The sequence below is a fragment of the Pleuronectes platessa genome, chromosome 10 (genome assembly GCF_947347685.1).
Source record: "Pleuronectes platessa chromosome 10, fPlePla1.1, whole genome shotgun sequence".
Lineage (NCBI taxonomy): Eukaryota > Metazoa > Chordata > Actinopteri > Pleuronectiformes > Pleuronectidae > Pleuronectes > Pleuronectes platessa.
Window position 1 is genome coordinate 4,526,957 of NC_070635.1, and position 20,532 is coordinate 4,547,488.

The 20,532-nt window shown below is 39.5% G+C and overlaps 1 protein-coding gene and 1 long non-coding RNA gene across 2 annotated transcripts; both read right to left on the bottom strand.

Annotated features, from left to right (window-relative positions):
- Window positions 1-9,017: 9,017 nt before the first annotated feature.
- LOC128449687 (uncharacterized) lies at window positions 9,018-12,467 on the bottom strand. Its single transcript, XR_008339897.1, has 2 exons — window positions 12,315-12,467; window positions 9,018-12,197 (listed from the first exon to the last, which is right to left on the bottom strand). It is a non-coding gene; the product is annotated as an uncharacterized LOC128449687 (long non-coding RNA).
- Window positions 12,468-15,914: 3,447 nt separating this feature from the next.
- Window positions 15,915-18,766, bottom strand: LOC128449688 (sialic acid-binding Ig-like lectin 14). The gene is made up of 3 exons (XM_053432967.1): window positions 18,428-18,766; window positions 17,647-18,057; window positions 15,915-17,023 (listed from the first exon to the last, which is right to left on the bottom strand). Exons 1-3 carry the CDS (start codon window positions 18,486-18,488, stop codon window positions 16,695-16,697), a joined length of 801 nt encoding a protein of 266 aa, XP_053288942.1. The 5' UTR covers window positions 18,489-18,766; the 3' UTR covers window positions 15,915-16,694.
- Window positions 18,767-20,532: the final 1,766 nt, after the last annotated feature.

Consider the following 20,532-nt stretch of genomic DNA (forward strand, 5'->3'; position numbering starts at 1 on the left):
ACGAAATCAAATCATTTACTCCTTGATTCTTATTGTGTGTTTGTGCGAAGGATGTAGGAAATGGGATGTACTGATGGACAACCAGAAAACATAATCTGATATAAACCTCTCACATGTCTCCTGAACAATTAAACACACAGTTATAAGGTCTTGAAATCCACTCACGTTCAAACAGATGGACGGGATCAGACAAACTTTGATCTACTTCATTTTGTGCGATGCAGTAGTAGACTCCTGACTGGTTTGAGTACACTGTGTGGTTTTGATGCTTTGACACAAGTTCATCCTGTTCCTCTCCCTGACTCTTCCTGTACCATGAGTAGTGTTGGACTGGGGGAAAGCTGTGACTGAAGCAGCTCAGCATCACGGAGCTCCTCCCGTCAAGCTCCTGCTTCTCTGCCGACTCCGTGATGTGTGTATGTTTTGGAGAAACTAGCCGGGAAATTCAGGAGAAAAGACAACGTCATTTTCTGAACCTCATCAAAGATCAAACATGAAATACACAACAAGTGAAGTGACATTATTGCTGCTCTTTAAAACCAGACTGAGAAGAATGTGAAACGTATTTTCGCACCAGTTAATGGGCATTGAAACAATAAAAGATAAAACAGACTGGCTTTAGATTCTCCTGATGAAACTTTCAATTTTTCTCTCAGCAATTTCTCTTCCTAGCAAAGGGTTAACCCTAACAGCCACTGATTTTAGGTAAGTGTTCAATTTTTTTACTTATTTCTGATCAGATTTGCTAAACCTTATTTTGAATGACATCACATTGTGGAGTAATGTTTTCTTCTTTTTGGAACCAGCACGTCTGATCAGTATTTACTTTATACACAGTAATGTAGAATATATCCTCCTTGTTTATCCATTCACCATCACAAGTGCATCATTCTACTCACATCTGACTTTAACCTCAGCTGGCTGTGACTTTCCACTTCCAATGTCATTGGTGGCTTCACAGCTGTACAGTCCACTGTCAGAGGGACTGGCTGAATTCACCCTGAAGGTCTGAGTCTGAGTCTGTTGGATGATTTCCTCTCTCCCATCAGTCGTCTTCCTCCAGGTGACAGAGCTCACTGGTGGATTGGACTTGGAAGAACAGCTCAGTGTCAACGACACATTTTCCTTCACATCAAGACCAGGATTGGCTTGAACTGTCACATGTTTGGGACTGTCTGCAGTAACCAAAGATATAGAAAACAGAGAACTGTCAGATTTAACCACTGTTCAGTATAATGGTCTTTATAATATAGAATGACCCTGCATAATAAATGTTTTTTATTTCATCAGGGTCTATTTCATGGTTAATTTGTAGGTAGTGGACTAATTTATATAAGAGAGCACAATAACATGCAAACCTGTGAAAATAATTCATTGCATTACATAATTACACCACAAATTGTACTATAAGAAAAATTACAAGTGCTTAAAATCACAAAGCTTCATATCAACAGAATAATAATTTACTCTGGTGGAAGAATTACAGATATTTAAGTAAAAGTAGAAATATTGCAGTACAAAAATACTCCATTACAAGTATAGGCCCTGAATTCATAATTTAAACAAGCAGCACAGTAGTTTATCAGGAGTATTCATTAAGTGGCAGAGTGGCAGCACGTAACATTACTGGATCATTATTATTTATAATTTATAGATTAAATGACTTTATATAGGGTCTGGTAGTTTATTGATATTTTCTAAACTCTACAGAACTTAATCAAATAGACACAGTTAGTTTATGTGATTCATTTCTCAGGTGCTTTTGTTTCAACTGTCAGAAGTAAAAGTTGATGGAGGAGTAAATGAGAAAAGCTACTTTTGTATTTATAGATCTTTTAAGAAAAATTTGGTTTGATATGTTTGGTTGAAAAAAAAAGCCGCAGCTGAAACACTCACATTTCACCACCAACTCCTGCTGCTTGCTGTCCTTTGAGCCCTCAGTGTTCCTGGCACGGCAGAAGTACCAGCCAGCGTCGGCTGAAGTCACAGTAAATGTGTGGTAGAGAGAGTTGATGGGTCGTGAATAAAGATTTTCTTCAGTGATTATTTCACCCTGATTATTTGTGTCGGTCCTCATCAAGGTGAGAGTTGACTGTGGGAAACTTTCAGCAGTGCAGCTGATGGCGATGGTCTGACCTTCTGTGTCCTCAGACCTCATAGACAGTTTAGGTTCAGTGGGCGGGTCTGTAGAGAGAAAGCAGAATCTTCTTTAAAGAAGGAACATTATGATTTTATCGTTTCTCATCCCTATAGTCTGTGTCACATAGGTTTATTGCAAATGTAAAAGTACTGCAAGGCTAAATATCCAACAATACGTGGTAAAGGGAGCTCCTCTCTTGAAGCTCCTAAACTCCTCTTCATCAGTCCAGCAGATATGATTTATTGTACTAAGACAGAGTTGGGGGACAAAGCTTTTGAAACAAGAGCCCTGAGGCTCTGAAACAGCCTGAACGAGGACATACAGCAGACTGAGTCAGGAGCTGAAAACATACTTTTATCTTTCTTCATTCACTGATTTTACATAGGTCTAGTTTTTATTATTGTATTTATTCTTTTATGACCGATTTTTAATTTGTTTTAAAATTCATATTCATATTTTGATGTGTTTTGCCTTTTTGGTTATTTGGGAAGCCCTTTGTAACGTTGTTTTGAGAAGCGCTATTTAAATAAATCATGTTATGACAACAGGCCACTTTGGTCATGTTGAAATAGATGTTTTCATTTCAGAGAAATGTTGGATAAGTTTAATGAATTAATTAATTTACACCATAGTTAAAAGAACCCTGTTGTGTTTTTGACATTGTGGAGTAATGTTTTCTTCTTTTTTGAACCAGCACGTCTGATCAGTATTTACTTTATACACAGTAATGTAGAATATATCCTCCTTGTTTATCCATTCACCATCACAAGTGCATCATTCTACTCACATCTGACTTTAACCTCAGCTGGCTGTGACTTTCCTCTTCCAATGTCATTGGTGGCTTCACAGCTGTACAGTCCACTGTCAGAGGGACTGGCTGAATTCACCCTGAAGGTCTGAGTGTGAGTCTGTTGGATGATTTCCTCTCGCCAATCAGTCGTCTTCCTCCAGGTGACAGAGCTCACTGGTGGGTTGGACTTGGCAGAACAGCTCAGTGTCAACAACACATTTTCCTTCACATCAAGACCAGGATTGGCTTGAACTGTCACATGTTTGGGACTGTCTGCAGTAACCAAAGATATAGAAAACAGAGAACTGTCAGATTTAACCACTGTCCAATATAATGGTCTTTATAATATATAATGACCCTGAAGAATTTATGTTTCATCAGGATGTAAATCAAGGTAAGTTTGGAGACAGTGGATTAGGGATCACAATAACATGCAAACCTGTGAAAATAGAACATTGCATGAAACCAAAATGTATACTATAAGAAACCGTATAATTACTGGGAGTCACAAGGCTTCATATCAACATAATTATACTTTACTCTGGTGGATGAATTACAGAGATTTAAGTAAAAGTAGAAATATCGCAGAGCAAAAATACTCCATTACAAGTGTAGGCTCTGAATTCATAATTAAAATAAGCAGCACGGTAGTTTAAAGCGAGAGCAGAGGCTGACATTTCACACACAAGCTGGAAGCAGATGATCAAAGTATTTGAATTACATAAAAATGATCGGAAACATCATAGTACTTACACAGTACTTGTATGCACACTGGTTGACTCTTATCCCCTCCACCAATGAGGTTTGAGGAGCTGCAGCTGTAACAAGCTTCATCTGCTCTTTGTATTGTTAAACTCAGCTCTCGTCTGTTTGTGTTCTTCCACCAAGAGTCAGTTTGTTGATTTTTGCTGCGGGACCAGAAGTAAGTCGTCGGGGCAGGATTGGCATCGGTGTCACAGGTTAACATGAGAGAACCACCAACTTTCACTTGGTTATCAGAAGAGCCACTGACAGAAATGCTCGTCTTCCTCGGCTTATCTGGAAAAAGGACCCAAGTGAAATGAGCTTTATCTCAACAACAGGTGAATCTGAAACAGAAGATTCTTTCAGGTTAATTCACAACCCAGATAGCACACGGATGTGGGCCACTTCAGGCAATGATCCATCACTTCTGGTCTTCTCCTGGCCCAGGACAAATCTGGACCAAGACACTTGCTATGTGACTGACGGTCCACTAAGAATGTAATATTGTGAATACTATGCAGAAGATTTTAGTTCAGAATTCAAATTAAAACAATACATGAAGACAAAGTTTGGGGACAAAGCTTTTGAAACAACAGCCCTGAGATTTAAGTTCTTACGGTTATAAATTCCTGAGGTGCTGTTGTTTCAACTGTCAGAAGTAAAATTAATGAAAAAACTCGATCACTGAAAAAATACACAAGAAGATTTTTCTTCTGCATGGACAGTTTTTTTTATGGAAGATTTTGTCTGATTTGTTTGTTTAAAACATAAAGCCGCAGCTGAAACACTCACATTTCACCACCAACTTCTTCTGCTCGCTGTCCTTTGAGCCCTCAGTGTTCCTGGCACAGCAGAAGTACCAGCCAGCGTCGGCTGAAGTCACAGTAAACGTGTGGTAGAGAGAGTTGATGGGTCGTGAATAAAGATTTTCTTCAGTCATTATTAAAGCCTGAGGATTTGGATAGGTCCTCATCAAGGTGAGAGTTGACTGTGGGAAACTTTCAGCAGTGCAGTTGATGGTGATGGTCTGACCTTCTGTGACCTCAGAGCTCATAGACAGTTTAGGTTCAGTGGGCGGGTCTGTAGAGAGGAAGCAGAATCTTCTTTAAAGAAGGCACTTTATGATTTTGTTGTTTTTCTTCCCTCTAGTCTGTGTTACATATGTTTCTTGTAAATGTAAAAGTCCTGCAGAGCAAAATATCCAACAATCTGTGGTAAAGGGAACTCCTCTCCTGAAGCTCCTTAACTCCTCTTCATTAGTTCAGCTGATATGAATTATTGTACAAAAGGACAAAGTTTGGGGACAAAGCTTTTGAAACAAGAGCCCTGAGATTTAAGTACTTACGGTTATAGATTCCTGAGGTGCTGTTGTTTCAACTATTAGAAGTAAAAATTTATGAAAAAAATGGATCACTGAGAAAATACACGAGAAGATTTATCTTCTGCATGGACAGCTTTTTTTTATGGAAGATTTTGTCTGATTTGTTTGTTTAAAACATAAAGCCGCAGCTGAAACACTCACATTTCACGACCAACTCCTGCTGCTTGCTGTCCTTTGAGCCCTCAGTGTTCTGGGCACGGCAGAAGTACCAGCCAGCGTCGGATGAAGTCACTTTAAACTCGTGGGAGAGAGAGTTGCTGGGTTGTGAATAAAGATTTTCTTCAGTGATTATTAAAGCCTGATTATTTCTGTTGATCTTCATCAAGGTGAGAGTTGACTGTGGGAAACTTTCAGCAGTGCAGCTGATGGTGATTGTCCAACCTTCTGTGACCTCAGACCACATAGACAGTGTAGGTTCAGTGGGCGGGTCTGTAGAGAGGAAGCAGAATCTTGTTTAAAGAAGGCACATTATGATTTTATTGTTGTTCTTCCCTCTAGTCTGTGTTACATATGTTTCTTGTAAATGTAAAAGTTCTGCAGAGCAAAATATCCAACAATCTGTGGTAAAGTGAACTCCTCTCCTGAAGCTCCTTAACTCCTCTTCATCAGTCCAGCTGATATGAATTATTGTACAAAAGGACAAAGTTGGGGGACAAAGCTTTTGAAACAAGAGCCCTGAGGCTCTGAAACAGCCTGAACGAGGACATACTGCAGACTGAGTCAGGAGGTGAAAACAAACTTTTATCTTTCTTCATTCACTGATTTTACGTAGGTCTAGTTTTCTGTTCGTTTATTTATTCTTTTATGACAGATTTTTGTAGCCAAATTGATTGTGAAACTATGTAGAGTGAAGCTTTTTGTGCCAAACTGCTCTAGAGTCATAACTGATCTTGAAGAGTTCAAACCATCGACTAAAAGTGAAGTCAAAGTGTCTAGATCGACACCTGGTGCCTGATTGCAGTATAAATCTCACCTCGTGAATTTTTGTAAATGGGACATGAACCAAACTAAAAAGTAAAAATACACATCAACTAAAATGATCTCAAAGATGCATTCTGTCGTTTTATCAATGGTTTATGTTCAAATGTCCATTTTTCATGTACGTTAGGTTAATAATTATATTTCCACCCGGAGGAGCCTTGGTTGCTCGGGCAGGTAGGACACATTTGTGTACTGATTGTAATTTTATGTATATTATGAAACATATTTCCATATTCAGATTTGTATTGTACATACATTTAACGGGACTTCCAGGGTCACTTGTAGAAACATCTGTCGGTGAAAACACAAGTGGAGAAGTCAGTTAATCTTTAATGCAAATGTTGGAAAAAAAACACCAACTTTATTTTCAAAATGGAAAAATAAAATCCTTACGTTTTATTAGGGCCAGAAAAACCAACCACGTGACTGTCTGAGCCTCCATCTCATGTGGGACTACAACTGGATTTCTGAAACAAATAAAAAATTCAAAGTGGATAAAAACATCTTAAGATCACATAACTTTCTCTATTTACTGTAAAACGTGTGATTATAAGTTATTTTTCAGCTTGTGTCAGAATTTCCTTCTTCTTCTTTTCATTTCTTTTACTGACAGTTAGAGTTGTCTTTGTTTTGTTCCTCATGTCAAAATGGTTGTGAACTTGTGGTTTGAAAACACAAAATTCACCTGACCTCTATGCAGAATTAGTCATTTATTAAAGGAAATTAAGTGTTTTTGTTAATCCCAGAGTTCAGTTTCTTTTTTACTTTAATAACTAAAGTATTGTTTATTTTCTGTTTTCTTTTTTAATTTTATTTGACATTAGCTACTTGTCCGACTAACTTTTATTCAAAGAACCCAAAGAACACATATACAATATGTCGACTGGAAAAATAACAGTGTATTCATTACATTTACATTTTTGAACCTTTAGTCTGAAATATACAGTTTAAAAAGTCATATCTGTCTCTTTGGGTTCATCTCAGTCTTCAGGGAACTACGACGTCTGAAACCGATGTTTGAGTTTTCATTTGGAAAAAAGTTTTTCAACTGACTGGAAGAAAAAGTGTTTTAAATTATTATAAATTTTATGAAAAAAAAATCATTTTGTTTGTAATCAGTGTATCTACTGTAAATAAAACTTCTGAAACAATTTATTTTACTCTAGTAGATTAACATCATGAGGAGATAAATAACCATTGAAGCTTGTTCTTACCTCAGAGGACCCACTTGTATCAGTCTGTCACACACAGCCTCGCTCCGAGAATGAGACTTTACAGAAAAAGGAAGTGTTCACACTTTGAAAGGGGATGCAAAGAAATGATTATCATCCCCTGTCATGCAAACCGGAAAAACTGCTTCTTGAAGTTATTCTGATTACAGTGATGGAGTTTGCAGGTTCTCACGGTATCTGCACTCAGATGCTCTTCCCCCCACTTCCTCTATTAGTTGTTCTTTGTGGTGAAGTCTTGTTCACAGACACAGAGCAGTTTTCATTACTTCATATTTATTTAGAGAATTCCTGCTCACATAGTATTCAGAGTGTCTCTATTTAAAACTTCATCTAACAATGTGAAAACGTATCAAAAGGGTTTGTGGAGAGATGAATAAACATAAAAGTGCAGGTGAACAACACGTAAACAGGAAACATCTCACACAGAGAAAAGCATTTCACTCCCAGAGAGCTGCAGCCACGATCTTCACGGCATCGGCCGCCATTTCATCAATGGCGCCGTTCAGAGCTTGCAGCATGGCTGTGAAGGAGCAGCTGGCTTAACAGGCGTGTCTGGGCATGGCCGTCTCCACCAGCTTTGACGACACCGTGGCCAAGTCCTGTTCTGCTGCCGCCAGCCGCCGCTTCACTTCCCCTTTGGTAACCTCCCCTGACAGCACACAGGTCCGCAGCCCTTTAAGTCTCGGGGGTTCCACGCCTCGCTGCCGGGCCAGTCGCTCGACTGATTTGTCATCCAGGCACAGAGATAACTGAGCTTTTGTCAGGATCCACACCGCTACTCACGAGTCCACCATAGAAGCCACCAGGGGGACGGGAACGGCAGACATCCCAACAGATAGCGACGCAGAGGCCCATCGTGGAGCTTTGAAGGCCTCCTTTTTCTGGGTGACCAGGGCTGAGGTGAGCGTCGGGAGAGCCAAGAGAAGGGCTTGGGCTCGGATCTCTGGAAGGTCTTTGCCCAAGTCGTCCAACAGACTGCCCTTCCACAACTTATGACCCTTCACATGTCTTTAGTTGTTCAGGAGAGCATGACCCAGACAAATACCTTCATCTGAAGTAACTTAATCAGCTCCATGCAGGTCCGGACCTCGGTATTATTTAAAAATGTGAGTATGTGGGCGGTGGGTGAGTGAGTAGGAGGTGGAGTGGATCATCTTCTGGTAAATATACAAGGTAACGTAGTGTTAACGTCTCCTGCTCGACCTCCAGACCGGAGTCGGTGACGTACAGGGGAGATGTCAGTTCTCCTCCCGGGCTGAAGCCGCTTCTCACTTCAGGGTTCACACCCTTCACTTTCTGCAGCAGTAGAGAAATAACAGAGAAGCTGTTGTATTTATTTTCCAACACACTGTAACTGACCTTGTCCATCTTTATTCTCTCTCTCTCTCTCTCTCTCTCTCTCTCTCTCTCTCTCTCTCTCTCTCTCTCTCTCTCTCTCTAACACATTGAAGCTCTACTCTTACAACACAAGGCCAATCAGTGAATTGATGGACAGAATCTACTCTGCACTGTAACAATGTAAATATGTGAGCTGGGTTGTTGTGTTTCTTCACTGAGACTCAAATGAAGAGATTTCTTCAGACACACTTTCCTTTGGGAAGGAACAAGAGGCTGAAGTCAAGCCCAAGAGAGAAAGACAGAAAGGTGGTGATGATGAGAGACAAGGACCAGTGTTCCCACTGTTCCCACTCAGGGCAGTATTGGTGTTATATAACTGTGCTGTTGAATACAAAGAAAGAAATTTCATAATTTGTTCCAACATATTTCATTTTATTTTGAGCAACAGGATATTTACATTTCAGGTGTGTGCGTTTGGATTAAGTTCACAACACTGGAAAGCACAAAAAAAATAATTCAGAAGTGATTCTCAGCATTTCTTGTCTAACTGCATGTAATTTATGTATATATAGATTATATAAAAAGTTATTAATACAATCATTTTACACTCACATTATTTACATTTTAAGTTTCAAAATAAGGATTTTAACCGTTTATCCCTCACATTTAGCTTTGTTCACTATTTTCTCCAGAACCTTTAATTAACAGTTTTAAATATTGATATGTTATATTTTAGCTCAGTAATGTAACTTCAACACTCCCTGAGTCATTCTCTACAGCCATAATTACTGTTATTCACAAAAAAAGTAGAGATCCTTTGAAATGCTCTTCATATTGGCCGATTTCATTGTTAAATACAGATTATAAATTAATTTTCAAGGCCCTGGCTAACAGACTCGGCCAATACCTGCCGCAACTAATAAATCCAGACCAGTGTGGCTTTATTTCAAAGCGTTCCTCAGCTAATAACCTGTGTAGGCTTTTTAATATTGTTCACTTAACAAAATCTGAAAAGGAACCCAGTATAGCTGTGGCTTTAGATGCTGAGAAGGCCTTTGATAGGCTAGAGTGGCCATACTTATTTAAAGTGTTAGCCAAGTTTGGGTTCGGTCAATTATTTATTAGTTGGGTTCAAACTCTATATCATAAACCCCAGGCAAAAATCAGCACCAATGGACAGATTTCATCTACATTCCCTTTAAGCAGATCAAGTCGACAGGGATGCCCTTTGTCTCCAGCACTTTTTGTCTTAGCAATTGAGCCTTTGGCTGAAGCAATTAGAGAAGATCCTGATATAAAAGGCTTTCAGGTGGGTCAGGCAGTTCATAAAATTAATTTGTTTGCAGATGATGTTATTCTGTACTTAAAAGACCCTGATAACTCTCTTTCCAAATTACAAACTGTATTAACTACTTATAGTAGTGTTTCAGGCTATAAGGTGAATTTGGAAAAAAGTGAAATTATTCCATTGACAAATTTTGATCACTCCGAACTCCAGCGAACAAGTCAATTTAGATGGCCTATGGATGGTATAAAATACCTTGGTATATTTGTAGACAACAACCTCAAAAACCTGTACAAACTGAATTACCTCCCACTGCTCAGTAGGATTGAAGATGATTTACGTAGATGGATGGGCTTGCCTCTCACTTTGATTGGAAGAGTGAGTTGTATTAAAATGAATATACAACCGAGATTGCAATATCTGTTTCAATCCCTACCCATTCCATTGCCAAAATCATTCTTCAAAGCTCTCAATAGATACGTCAGGCAATTTTTATGGAATTGTAAAACACCCCGGATATCTATGGAGAAGCTAACATGGGACTATGGCTCGGGGGGACTTCGACTGCCAAGTTTTAAAAACTACTACCTGGCAGCTCAACTGAGGTTCATCTCAGCCTTTTTTGAGGGCAGCGACGCCCCTTCTTGGACACAAATCGGATTGCACCCCCTGAATGAAAAGGTCCGCAGTGACTTCTTTTATAAGCACAATTCTAGAACTGTAAACAACAGGACAGATAACCCTATATTGAGGCATCTGATAAAAATGTGGTATGAGGTTCACAAAGGTCTTGGATTGAGGGTGGGGCTGTCACCTAAAACACCTTTAAAGCAAAATGAACTTATACCCATGACTCTTGATAATAAGATTCTGGACAGATGGCACCATAAGGGAATCCAACACTTGAAAGATTGCTTCGACAAAAGACTTTTCATGCCATTTGAACACCTGAAGAGGAAATATAGTTTGCCCAATCAGACCTTTTTCTGTTATCTCCAATTAAGATCCTTTTTGAGGGCTAATTTGGGTCCTGAAATTACTGTTATGAATGATGTTGAAAGATTTCTTTGTGATGGGAACACACATAAATTTATTTCTAAAATGTACCGCCTATTGTTGAATGAAGGCCCAAAACCAGGTGTGCATAAGTCTAGAATGAAGTGGGAGTCAGATCTCAATGTTACAATTGAAGAACAACTTTGGACAGAACTATGTCAAAACAGCTTGTCAACTATTATCAATGCCCGTTACAGATTGATTAACTATAATACTCTACATCAATTATATTTTACCCCAGAAAAATTACACTCATTCAAATCTAACCTGTCAGAAATGTGCTTTAGATGTGATACTGAAGTTGGTTCCTTTTTGCATTGTACCTGGCTGTGTATGAAAGTTAGGCCTTTCTGGCATGATATCTGCTCCACTTTAACCAGGATCACGGGAGTAAATATTCCAGTGGACCCTGAATTTTGTTTATTGGGGAACTTAACAAGTATTCGCCGTTCTCTAACCAATGCACAACTCAAATTCATTGAAGTTGCTCTATGTGTGGCTAAGAAGTGCATTGCAGTGTCATGGAAATCTGACTCCCCTCTTCTTATTGACAGGTGGTCTGTTGAGATGAATAGTTGCATCCCCCTGGAAAAAATCACTTATTGTCTCAGAAAACGATATAACACCTTTTTGAAAATTTGGCAGCCATATTTAGACCATATTGGTACATCTCTTACACCAAATACTTAATGTAGTTGTTTGTATTGACCTTGAACACTGACCTTTTTTTTTTTTTTTTTTTTTTTAAGGGGGGCGGGGGGCACTTTGTCCTTTGTTGTCCTTTGTTATGTCTCTATACTGTTTGTATACTGATATGTTTGTTTGTACACATTACATATAAAACTGAAAATAAAATATTTCCAAAAAAGTAATGTAACTTCTGTGCCTTCTTGCTAACTTCTTTTAAAATATTCCTAATGGCAACACGGTTTAACACATGAACTCTTCAGACTCTCTGTGATGACTTATTGTGAATATAAACTTCCTCAGGCCCGAGGTAGCTGTAAAAAGCAGGACGAGAACATCTCGGGTCAAATCCTGACGTTAGAGTAAAGACTCTCATCTTGGTGTGAGCTGCTGGAGTCTCTGTTGGTCGTCTGATGTCGGGGCGTCGCTGTGAATCTCACCTGTGGAAAGTTCAGTTCCACTTCACCTTCACTGGTGTGGTCGTCAAATAGATTTGAAGATGTTGGTGTACGTGCAGCTGCATCACTAATGTTTTCATAGTCCTGCAGGATCTCTGGTTCCTTCTAGGATGAGAGTGAAGGTAGTTTAAAGTTTATTTGTGCTACAATTTCTGGATTAAATTCACCTAATAGCAAAATATAGAGACTGATATAAAGAAATGAGAGGTCACGGTTCCTGACCTTTTTAACTCGTGTTGGCTTGGAAACCTTCGCATACACAGAGTCTTCTTCCACCTTTCTTTGCTTCTTCCTTGAAAAACAAATATCAACATGACATGTGCTGATTAATAACGACTTTGTTGTTCTGGTATTGTATCACAAAGATTAAATTCTCACTTCAGATTATTCTTAAAGTTCAGAGGAGCGTAGTTGACAGAATCCTCCTCTGTGTTTCCAGCTTGCCGTCTTGTGTGGTTTTGTGCAGAGGCAGCCTGAGCAGATGCAGCCAGAAAACATCAGTGATTATCAAGCAGCAACTGAATCTCTTCATTCAGGCTCTAAAATGGATGCTGTACAGGTTGTCTTTTCATCACTGGCCCCAGTATACTGAGATATAAGTGTACTGATAGAAAACTACTGACAGGGCAAACAGTGAGGGCAGGATATGGAAGAACAAGGAGGGAAAAGCAACAGCTTGAACAGTACAAGACACATCTGCCTGTAGAGCCAGATTAATACTGATGATAGAAGATGGAAGGCAGTAGCTCTACATGGTCAATTTGAGGGGTTGAAGATATCATGATAGATTATTTATTCATAATTTTTAAAAATGATGTGCACATGTTGTTGTCTTGTTTCAGATCCTTGCATCGTGTGTTCTCAAAATAAAACAAATAACAGATTCTGGGACTTTGGATGCTTTGTAATATCACCATTAAAACATATTTGATAACATATGATTGAAATTATGACTTTAGAGCAGGGGTTTTCAACCAGGGGTCCGCGGCCCCCTGGTGGTCCGTGACGGCATTGCAGGGGGTCTGCAAAATTAACTTTGATATTTCAACACATTTCCAGATTACTCTTGAATATCATGAAAAATATCTAAAATAAGAAAAATATATCTAAAATAATATAAAGGTGATGAGGGGACCCTTGAAACCGGCTTGAGGCTAGAAACTGCAGGTAGTTTTCCCCTGTGCATGCGTGTTAAAGAGAGATGTACAAGAGCGGTTGACCTAGGTAGAAAAACTCTCAGGAGGTGTTGGAGATGTAGTTTGTGTGATGGGAATTTTTGTTTTCCCAAAAAGAAGGCCCAAAAGGGCAGCATTAATAATGACAATATTAAATAAAACAAAAGAGCGGAAAAAAATACTTTGTAATGAGAAAAATGAATTGGCATAATAGCCAAAACAATTAATTGCAATAACAGTCAACTTTACCACATTCGCTGGTTGAGAAACAATTTCTTAGGAGAGTTCTCCCAACAGAATGAATAGACCAGCTTTAATCGGGCCTAAGCACGCCCCTACAGTTGGCACAAACCATGATTGTTATTGATCACCGTTACTTTAACGTTCTCTCAACATGTCAGCTACATGTCTGTACATTTAAGTCATGAACGTTACATATTGATGTACATATGGTTCTGAGATGCAGTACAACTACAAACTGCATTTTAATTTTGTTTTCAATTCGTAAGCACTGAAAATCAACCATTTTTGTTGTTTTTTACAGAGATTTTTCTAGATTTGTTAAGTAGATATATCTAGATTTGTTTGAGGTTTTTAAATTAAACCAACATGGAAAACCAAATGTTAAAACTTCCTTCTATCCACACGCAAGCACACACACGTACGCACGTAGGCACATCAGGTGGCCGCGGGTTACTTTCTAGTCAGAATGAAGGTCCCTGGGACATAACCAGTTGAAAACCCCTGCTTTAGAGTATTTAGAAGAATCAGTAGTTTTACAGCTGTAAAAGGTTAGAAGTGATGAGGCAGAGGCTTAAATATCCTGAATCTTAGACCTGTAGTCTCCTTAATCACTGTTTCCTACGATTTCAATATACATAAAGCCAATTAGATATAAATGTTGAAGTTTCAACAACTGGTTGTTAAATAATTAAAAAATCTATTGTGCTACGACACGGTTCTGACAACAGGCCACCATGACTAGACACTTTGAATTAAACTCTTTTTAATATAAATCTTCTTGAGTTTTACTAAAGTCTCTGTTTAAAGACTGTTTTAACTTATTGTTTTCTAGTTCAAAGTGTTGTCTCAACCTGGGACTCACCTGGGGCAGATTCAAAAGGCTGTAAACAAGGTTGATGTCGGTCGGAGGCCTGTGGAATATAAAAGATATGTAAGAATAAACATATGCATACAGAGTGAATGACTATTATAAATAACAGGGCAGACTTTCATTGTGCTATTCATGTCGGAGGATATAGAAAATAAATGGATGCTTTGACTATAGCATGAGCAGCAGTCCATGTCTGACTCTGTCCCACATGATGATCCTTGTCCTGGGTGGGGACAGTGTGTTGAGTGGGTGTGGTCTTACGTGCTCTCTGGAAGAGGCTGGTGTTCAGGGGCATCTGGACGACTCAACTGCTCCGAAAAACCAGAAGGGGATTTGATGTTTGTTGTTCCTTGTTGAATAGATTTTTTCCTCCTGAGTCTGAAAACATAGAGGGACATGATGTGGTTACACATGCCAGACCATCTCTGAAATGTATTTATTTAATCAAATTCACTTCTTATTCATTCACCTTAAAACTATGACGATTAAAATGATAATCATCAGGACAAATAGAGCAGGAAGGATGAACTTCAGGATGTGCAGAGAGTTTCCTGTGGCTAAAAGAGAGAGAGCATCATATCGAGCTTCACCTTTGGCTACCGAAATCAAATCATTTACTCCTTGATTCTTATTGTGTGTTTGTGCGAAGGACGTAGGAAATGGGACGTACAGATGGACAACCAGAAAACATGATCTGATATAAACCTCCCACATGTCTCCTGAGCAATAAAACACACAGTTATAAGACCTTGAAATCCACTCACGTTCAAACAGATGGACGGGATCAGACAAACTTTGATCTACTTCATTTTGTGCGATGCAGTAGTAGACTCCTGACTGGTTTGAGTACACTGTGTGGTTTTGATGATCGGACACAAGTTCATCCTTTTCCTCTCCCTGACTCTTCCTGTACCATGAGTAGTGTTGGACTGGGGGAAAGCTGTGACTGAAGCAGCTCAGCATCACGGAGCTCCTCCCGTCAAGCTCCTGCTTCTCTGCCGACTCCGTGATGTGTGTGTGTTTTGGAGAAACTAGCCGGGAAATTCAGGAGAAAAGACAACGTCATTTTCTGAACATCATCAAAGATCAAACATGAATAACACAACAAGTGAAGTGACATTATTGCTGCTCTTTAAAACCAGACTGAGAAGAATGTGAAACGTATTTTCACACCAGTTAATGGGCATTGAAACAATAAAAGATAAAAAGGAACGGGCTTTAGATTCTCCTGATGAAACTTTCAATTTTTCTCTCAGCAATTTCTCTTCCTAGCAAAGGGTTAACCCTAACAGCCACTGATTTTAGGTAAGTGTTCAATTTTTCTACTTATTTCTGATCAGGTTTGCTAAACCTTATTTTGAATGACATCATATTGTGGAGTAATTTGTTCTTCTTTTTGGAACCAGCAGGTCTGATCAGTATTTACTTTATACACAGTAATGTAGAATATATTATTTAAGTTCTTACGGTTATATATTCCTGATGTGCTGTTGTTTCAACTATCAGAAGTACAAATTAATGAAAAAACTGGATCACTGAGAAAATACATGAGAAGATTTTTCTGCTGCATTGACAATTTTTTTTATGGAAGATTTTTTCTGATTTGTTTGTTTAAAACATAAAGCTGCAGCTGAAACACTCAGAATCTTCTTCAAAGAAGGAACATTATGATTTTATTGTTTTTCTTCCCTCAGTGTCAACAACACATTTTCCTTCACATCAAGACCAGGTGAATTACGAGACATTTTTAATTGTTATTAAATGTATCTTCATATTTTGATGTGTTGTTACTATATATGTTATATCGGGAGCACTTTGTAACGTTGTTTTTAGAAGAGCTATTTAAATAAATCAAGTTATGAACACTTAACAGGACACTTAAGTCATGTTGAAATAGTAGAAACTCCTCTTCATCAGTCCAGCCCATACGATTTAATGTACTAAGAAAAAGTTGGGGGACAAAGCCCTTGAAACAAGAGCCCTGAGCTCTGCTGTGACATTAAAGATAGAGAGAGTGGCAGTTCCTCTTTCTTCTTTGTAATAGAGCAAGTCATTGATTGTGGTTTTCCGCAGAGTTGTTCCTGTTCCATTTCTGCTGCTTTGATCAAAAACTTTAGTCCACGTGATCCGCGATGGAAGGAAACCTTCAACACTTCACTTCAGAGTCAGAGTCTCGCCCTCACTAACACATTTTGGGTTAATCTGACTTCCTTCACATCTACGATAGATAAACAGACGTTGCACAGTCATATAATTTGGTTAAAGCACAAAGTTTCCTGTTGTAAAATCAGCCCCTCAGAAATGAAGTAGTTTCTACTCACAGCTCACACTCAGAGTCGCCGTCTCCTCTGTGCTCACGTGTCCTTGGAAGAGGACCATGCAGGTGATGTTGGTTCTGTGATGTTCAGCTGAAGGGGAGAAGGACAGAGTCGAGCTGCTTCTCTTAGCGAACTCAGCCACGTTCTCAGTTTTGAAGGCCGTGATGTTTCCTGTGAGGTCAGCGTCGCTCTCTCCTCTTCCTCGCCACCTCCAGGTGAATGCAGGTTCAGATCCAGAGCAGAGACCAGGAGCAGTGCAGGTCAGTGTGGTCGGCTGTCCTTCCGTCAGAGGTGGAATCATCACTGTGGGCCTCTGACTCAGACCTGATGGGAGACCAGTTCATGAATGGAGTCAGATCAGAACGTCATCATTCCCTTCATTCACATTTTTTTAAATGGGGCAACGATAGGAATCTGCATCAGCTAAACAACGGCCAAAATTACTTTATGTCCCACCCATAGACTGTGAATAAAGATGGACGACATGACAGCTCCACTAAAGTGAAGCCAAATTCCCCTGATCACCCTCTGGTGGTTGCCATCTCCATGTTAGTAAATGGGACATGGATCAAAAACTCAAACTTCACCTCAAATGAACTTTTCACAAGAACTGTTTCCGTCACTTCCAGGAGATCATATCACACTGATGTTTGTTAAATTGCAAATTCTTCAGAAAGTTTGTTTCTAATACGTTTTTTGGTGTGAGCCTCTGTAACGGGATGAAACATCTTAATTGGTCTTACAATCGGTTGAGCCCATGAACTGACAGGACTTTGACACCACCCTACATCCCAAAATCTCTACTGTGCAAACTTTGACACCAAAAGTGCAACGTGGCATCACACGTATTTTGTACAACGGAAGGAAATGGAGAAGTGTCGTTCATGTTTATTTGCAGCCTATGGCCCCAAAACACCAAACATGTCATACAGCAGGATGGTTCATACCTTTAACAGAGACAGTTGCTCTTTGGGAGAATTTGGAAAATGAACCTGAACTCGGTAAAGTGTTAACTCTGAGTTGATATGTTCCAGAGTCCGACTCCTTCAGGTCATTGACGATGATGCTGCAGTTTTTCTGGCTCACATCAGACTCCAGCAGTGACACTCGTCCTTTAAACTCCGACTGAACCTTATCGCTGAAGGTGTTACTGTGGAAAATCCTGTCTCCACCACCACATCTCTGTTTGGTCGATTCACATTTAAACCAAACTATATGTAAGACTTTGATATCCTCAGGAACAGTGAAGGAGCATGGTATCACGACACAGAGTCCGGCCTCCGCTGTTATTTCTCCTTCATCTAGAGTGATACAGTAATCTGTCAACGGACAACTTTGTTTCCCCCACACTGAAGAACCTGTTAATGCAAACATTAAGAGAAAAACAGGGAGAGAGATTATTTAAACTTTAAAAATATACCAAAAAAGAAGAAAGGCTACTTAAAAAACAATAGAACATGTGAATCTGTCAGTTTTACACAGTTTATATATATATATATATATATATATATATATATATATATATATATATATGAAATGAGGTCAGCAAACACGACACAGAGGAATTCCAATAATCAACGTATAATACTTTGGAAAACAAATGTATAGTTGAAATCCTAATCCCAAATTAAACCTTGTCAGTAGCAAATCTTTTTAATGGCAAACTATTTCCACCTATTCTCTTCATAACTATAAAGTTGGCATATAAGTAAAATAATAAGTGAATACCTGTCTCAGCATCGCTGACTCTCACAGAGAAAAGCAGAGTCGCCCAGATGAGAACAAACATCTCTTCTTCTTCTTCTTCCTCCAACGAACCTGACACAGAACATACAGTAACGGAACCAGAGGACAGTCTACCATCGAAATCATCGTCTTAATAAAGGATGCTGCCTGTTCAGATTTTCCTTGAGTCGCTCTTTTAGGAGAACAAGCAGCAGCTCTGAATCGATTTACATCTCACACCTTCACTTCACCAGCAAAGCCAGGAATGTGGCAAAGATGGTTACATAAACCTTTACAGTTCAGAACATTATATAAATCAAGCATTAGTTAAATGTTGTATTTTACCTTTCTCTCTCCCTCTCTCTCTGTTTCTGCTCTGAAGTGACTTCTGCTCTTGTTGCTTTTCTGTCTACTCCCCAATTATCACACTCAACCGTTTAAGGAAGTCACTGCTGAGAAATGTTTTTCCTGTGCACATCGACAGGCTTTTACACACTGTGATGTGTAAGAGGCTGGAACACCATATTTGTCTTTGTTTATTTTAATAGGAGCTTTCTGCAGAAAGGATCAACAAAGAGAGTCACAGGGATCTCAGTGAAGATGGAGAACAGTCAAATGCAAGGATCTTATATAGAAGAACTAAGGCCGTTTGTCCGAGCCAGTTCAGACTGGTTCTGTAGGCCAAGATTGAGACAGGAATTAGTTTTCTCAGTTGTTAACACACAAAAAGCGAAAATTCTGCACAATTTGCACAACCTTCACTTCATGTACCAATCGCTCGACCCAGTTTGGCACTACTTCACACTCCCTTATCTGCATTAGACTCTGACTTTCCTTCATTACACTCTGATGTCAATTACACATCACCTTGTTGTCAAAACACTACACACAATGTTCAGTTGTTGCACACACTTCTCAAGTAAAATCTCAAAGCATCAACCTACAACACACAAATACTCAAATCTCTAAGCATTCAGGTCTGTTGAGCAATTTCACAGCATTTTCACAGCCGAACAGGAAACTGTAACTGTAGATATGGTTCGTGAGAACAACTCTATCACACTCAGACAAATTAAAACTAGGATCCTGGCTGACCATGCTACATTTAGAAACGTCCAGACCGTCATTGGAGCGTATTCTTCATAGGACTGCCATGCTGATGAAACAAGTGTTCAGGGTCCTATTAGAACGGAACACAGGCATCAAGGAGTTACAGTGAGAGTTTGTGCTTGTAAGTACCAACATTCAGCACTGACACATGCATGTATTGTACCTGTAAGCCAATATTGTTCCTTTTCTACAGTGTCTCACTGTAGCCCACTGTGTGGACCTCTCTGTGTCCATACTGTAACTTGCATTCTCATGCTGATCCAGGAGCATGACACAGCTCATGTGTTGTACCAGTACATCTTTATTGATGAGGTGGGATTCAACCTGGTGAAGAGGAGGCGACGGGGCAGAAACGTCATTGGCCAGCGGGCCATTGTTGAGGTCCCCGGCCAGCGTGGTGGGAACATCACAATGTGTGCTGCAATGAATCCCCATGGGGTCTTACACCGTCATCCCCACCTAGGGGCCTATAACGCTGCCCGTCTCCTCATCTTCCTGGATGGCCTGCATGACCTGCTGGTACCACCTGACCAGGTAGATGACCCACAGTGGATCAATCACGTTGTCATCTGGGACGTGAGTGTCGAGGCCTGTCAGCATTGTGTGTGTGAGGTTTTTAGTTTTCTGGGTGCAGTTTTGAGAAAGCCGTTATTGTTTTGAAAAACGTGTGTTAACGATTGTGAAAAACTGTAATTTTTGTGAAGGGGGGGGGGGGTTGAGTAGGCCGGTTTACAGAACTGTACTGTTCTCTGTGTGTACCGAAATAAACCTTTTTATGCTGCATATTTGTGTTCTGTTTTATGTTTGACTATGAAAAAAGTAGGCTTACACTGAGACATTTTACAAAAGGAGAAATGGCTCATTCATTCATATGGTGTGTTCCATTTTAATGATTGTGTTTTCAATTTTGCACTTCAGTGTGCTGTAAATGCTTGGTAGTGTGCAAGCAAATGCTTAGTTGTGTGTTCCCAATGAATGGTATGTGTGTGTCATTTGAA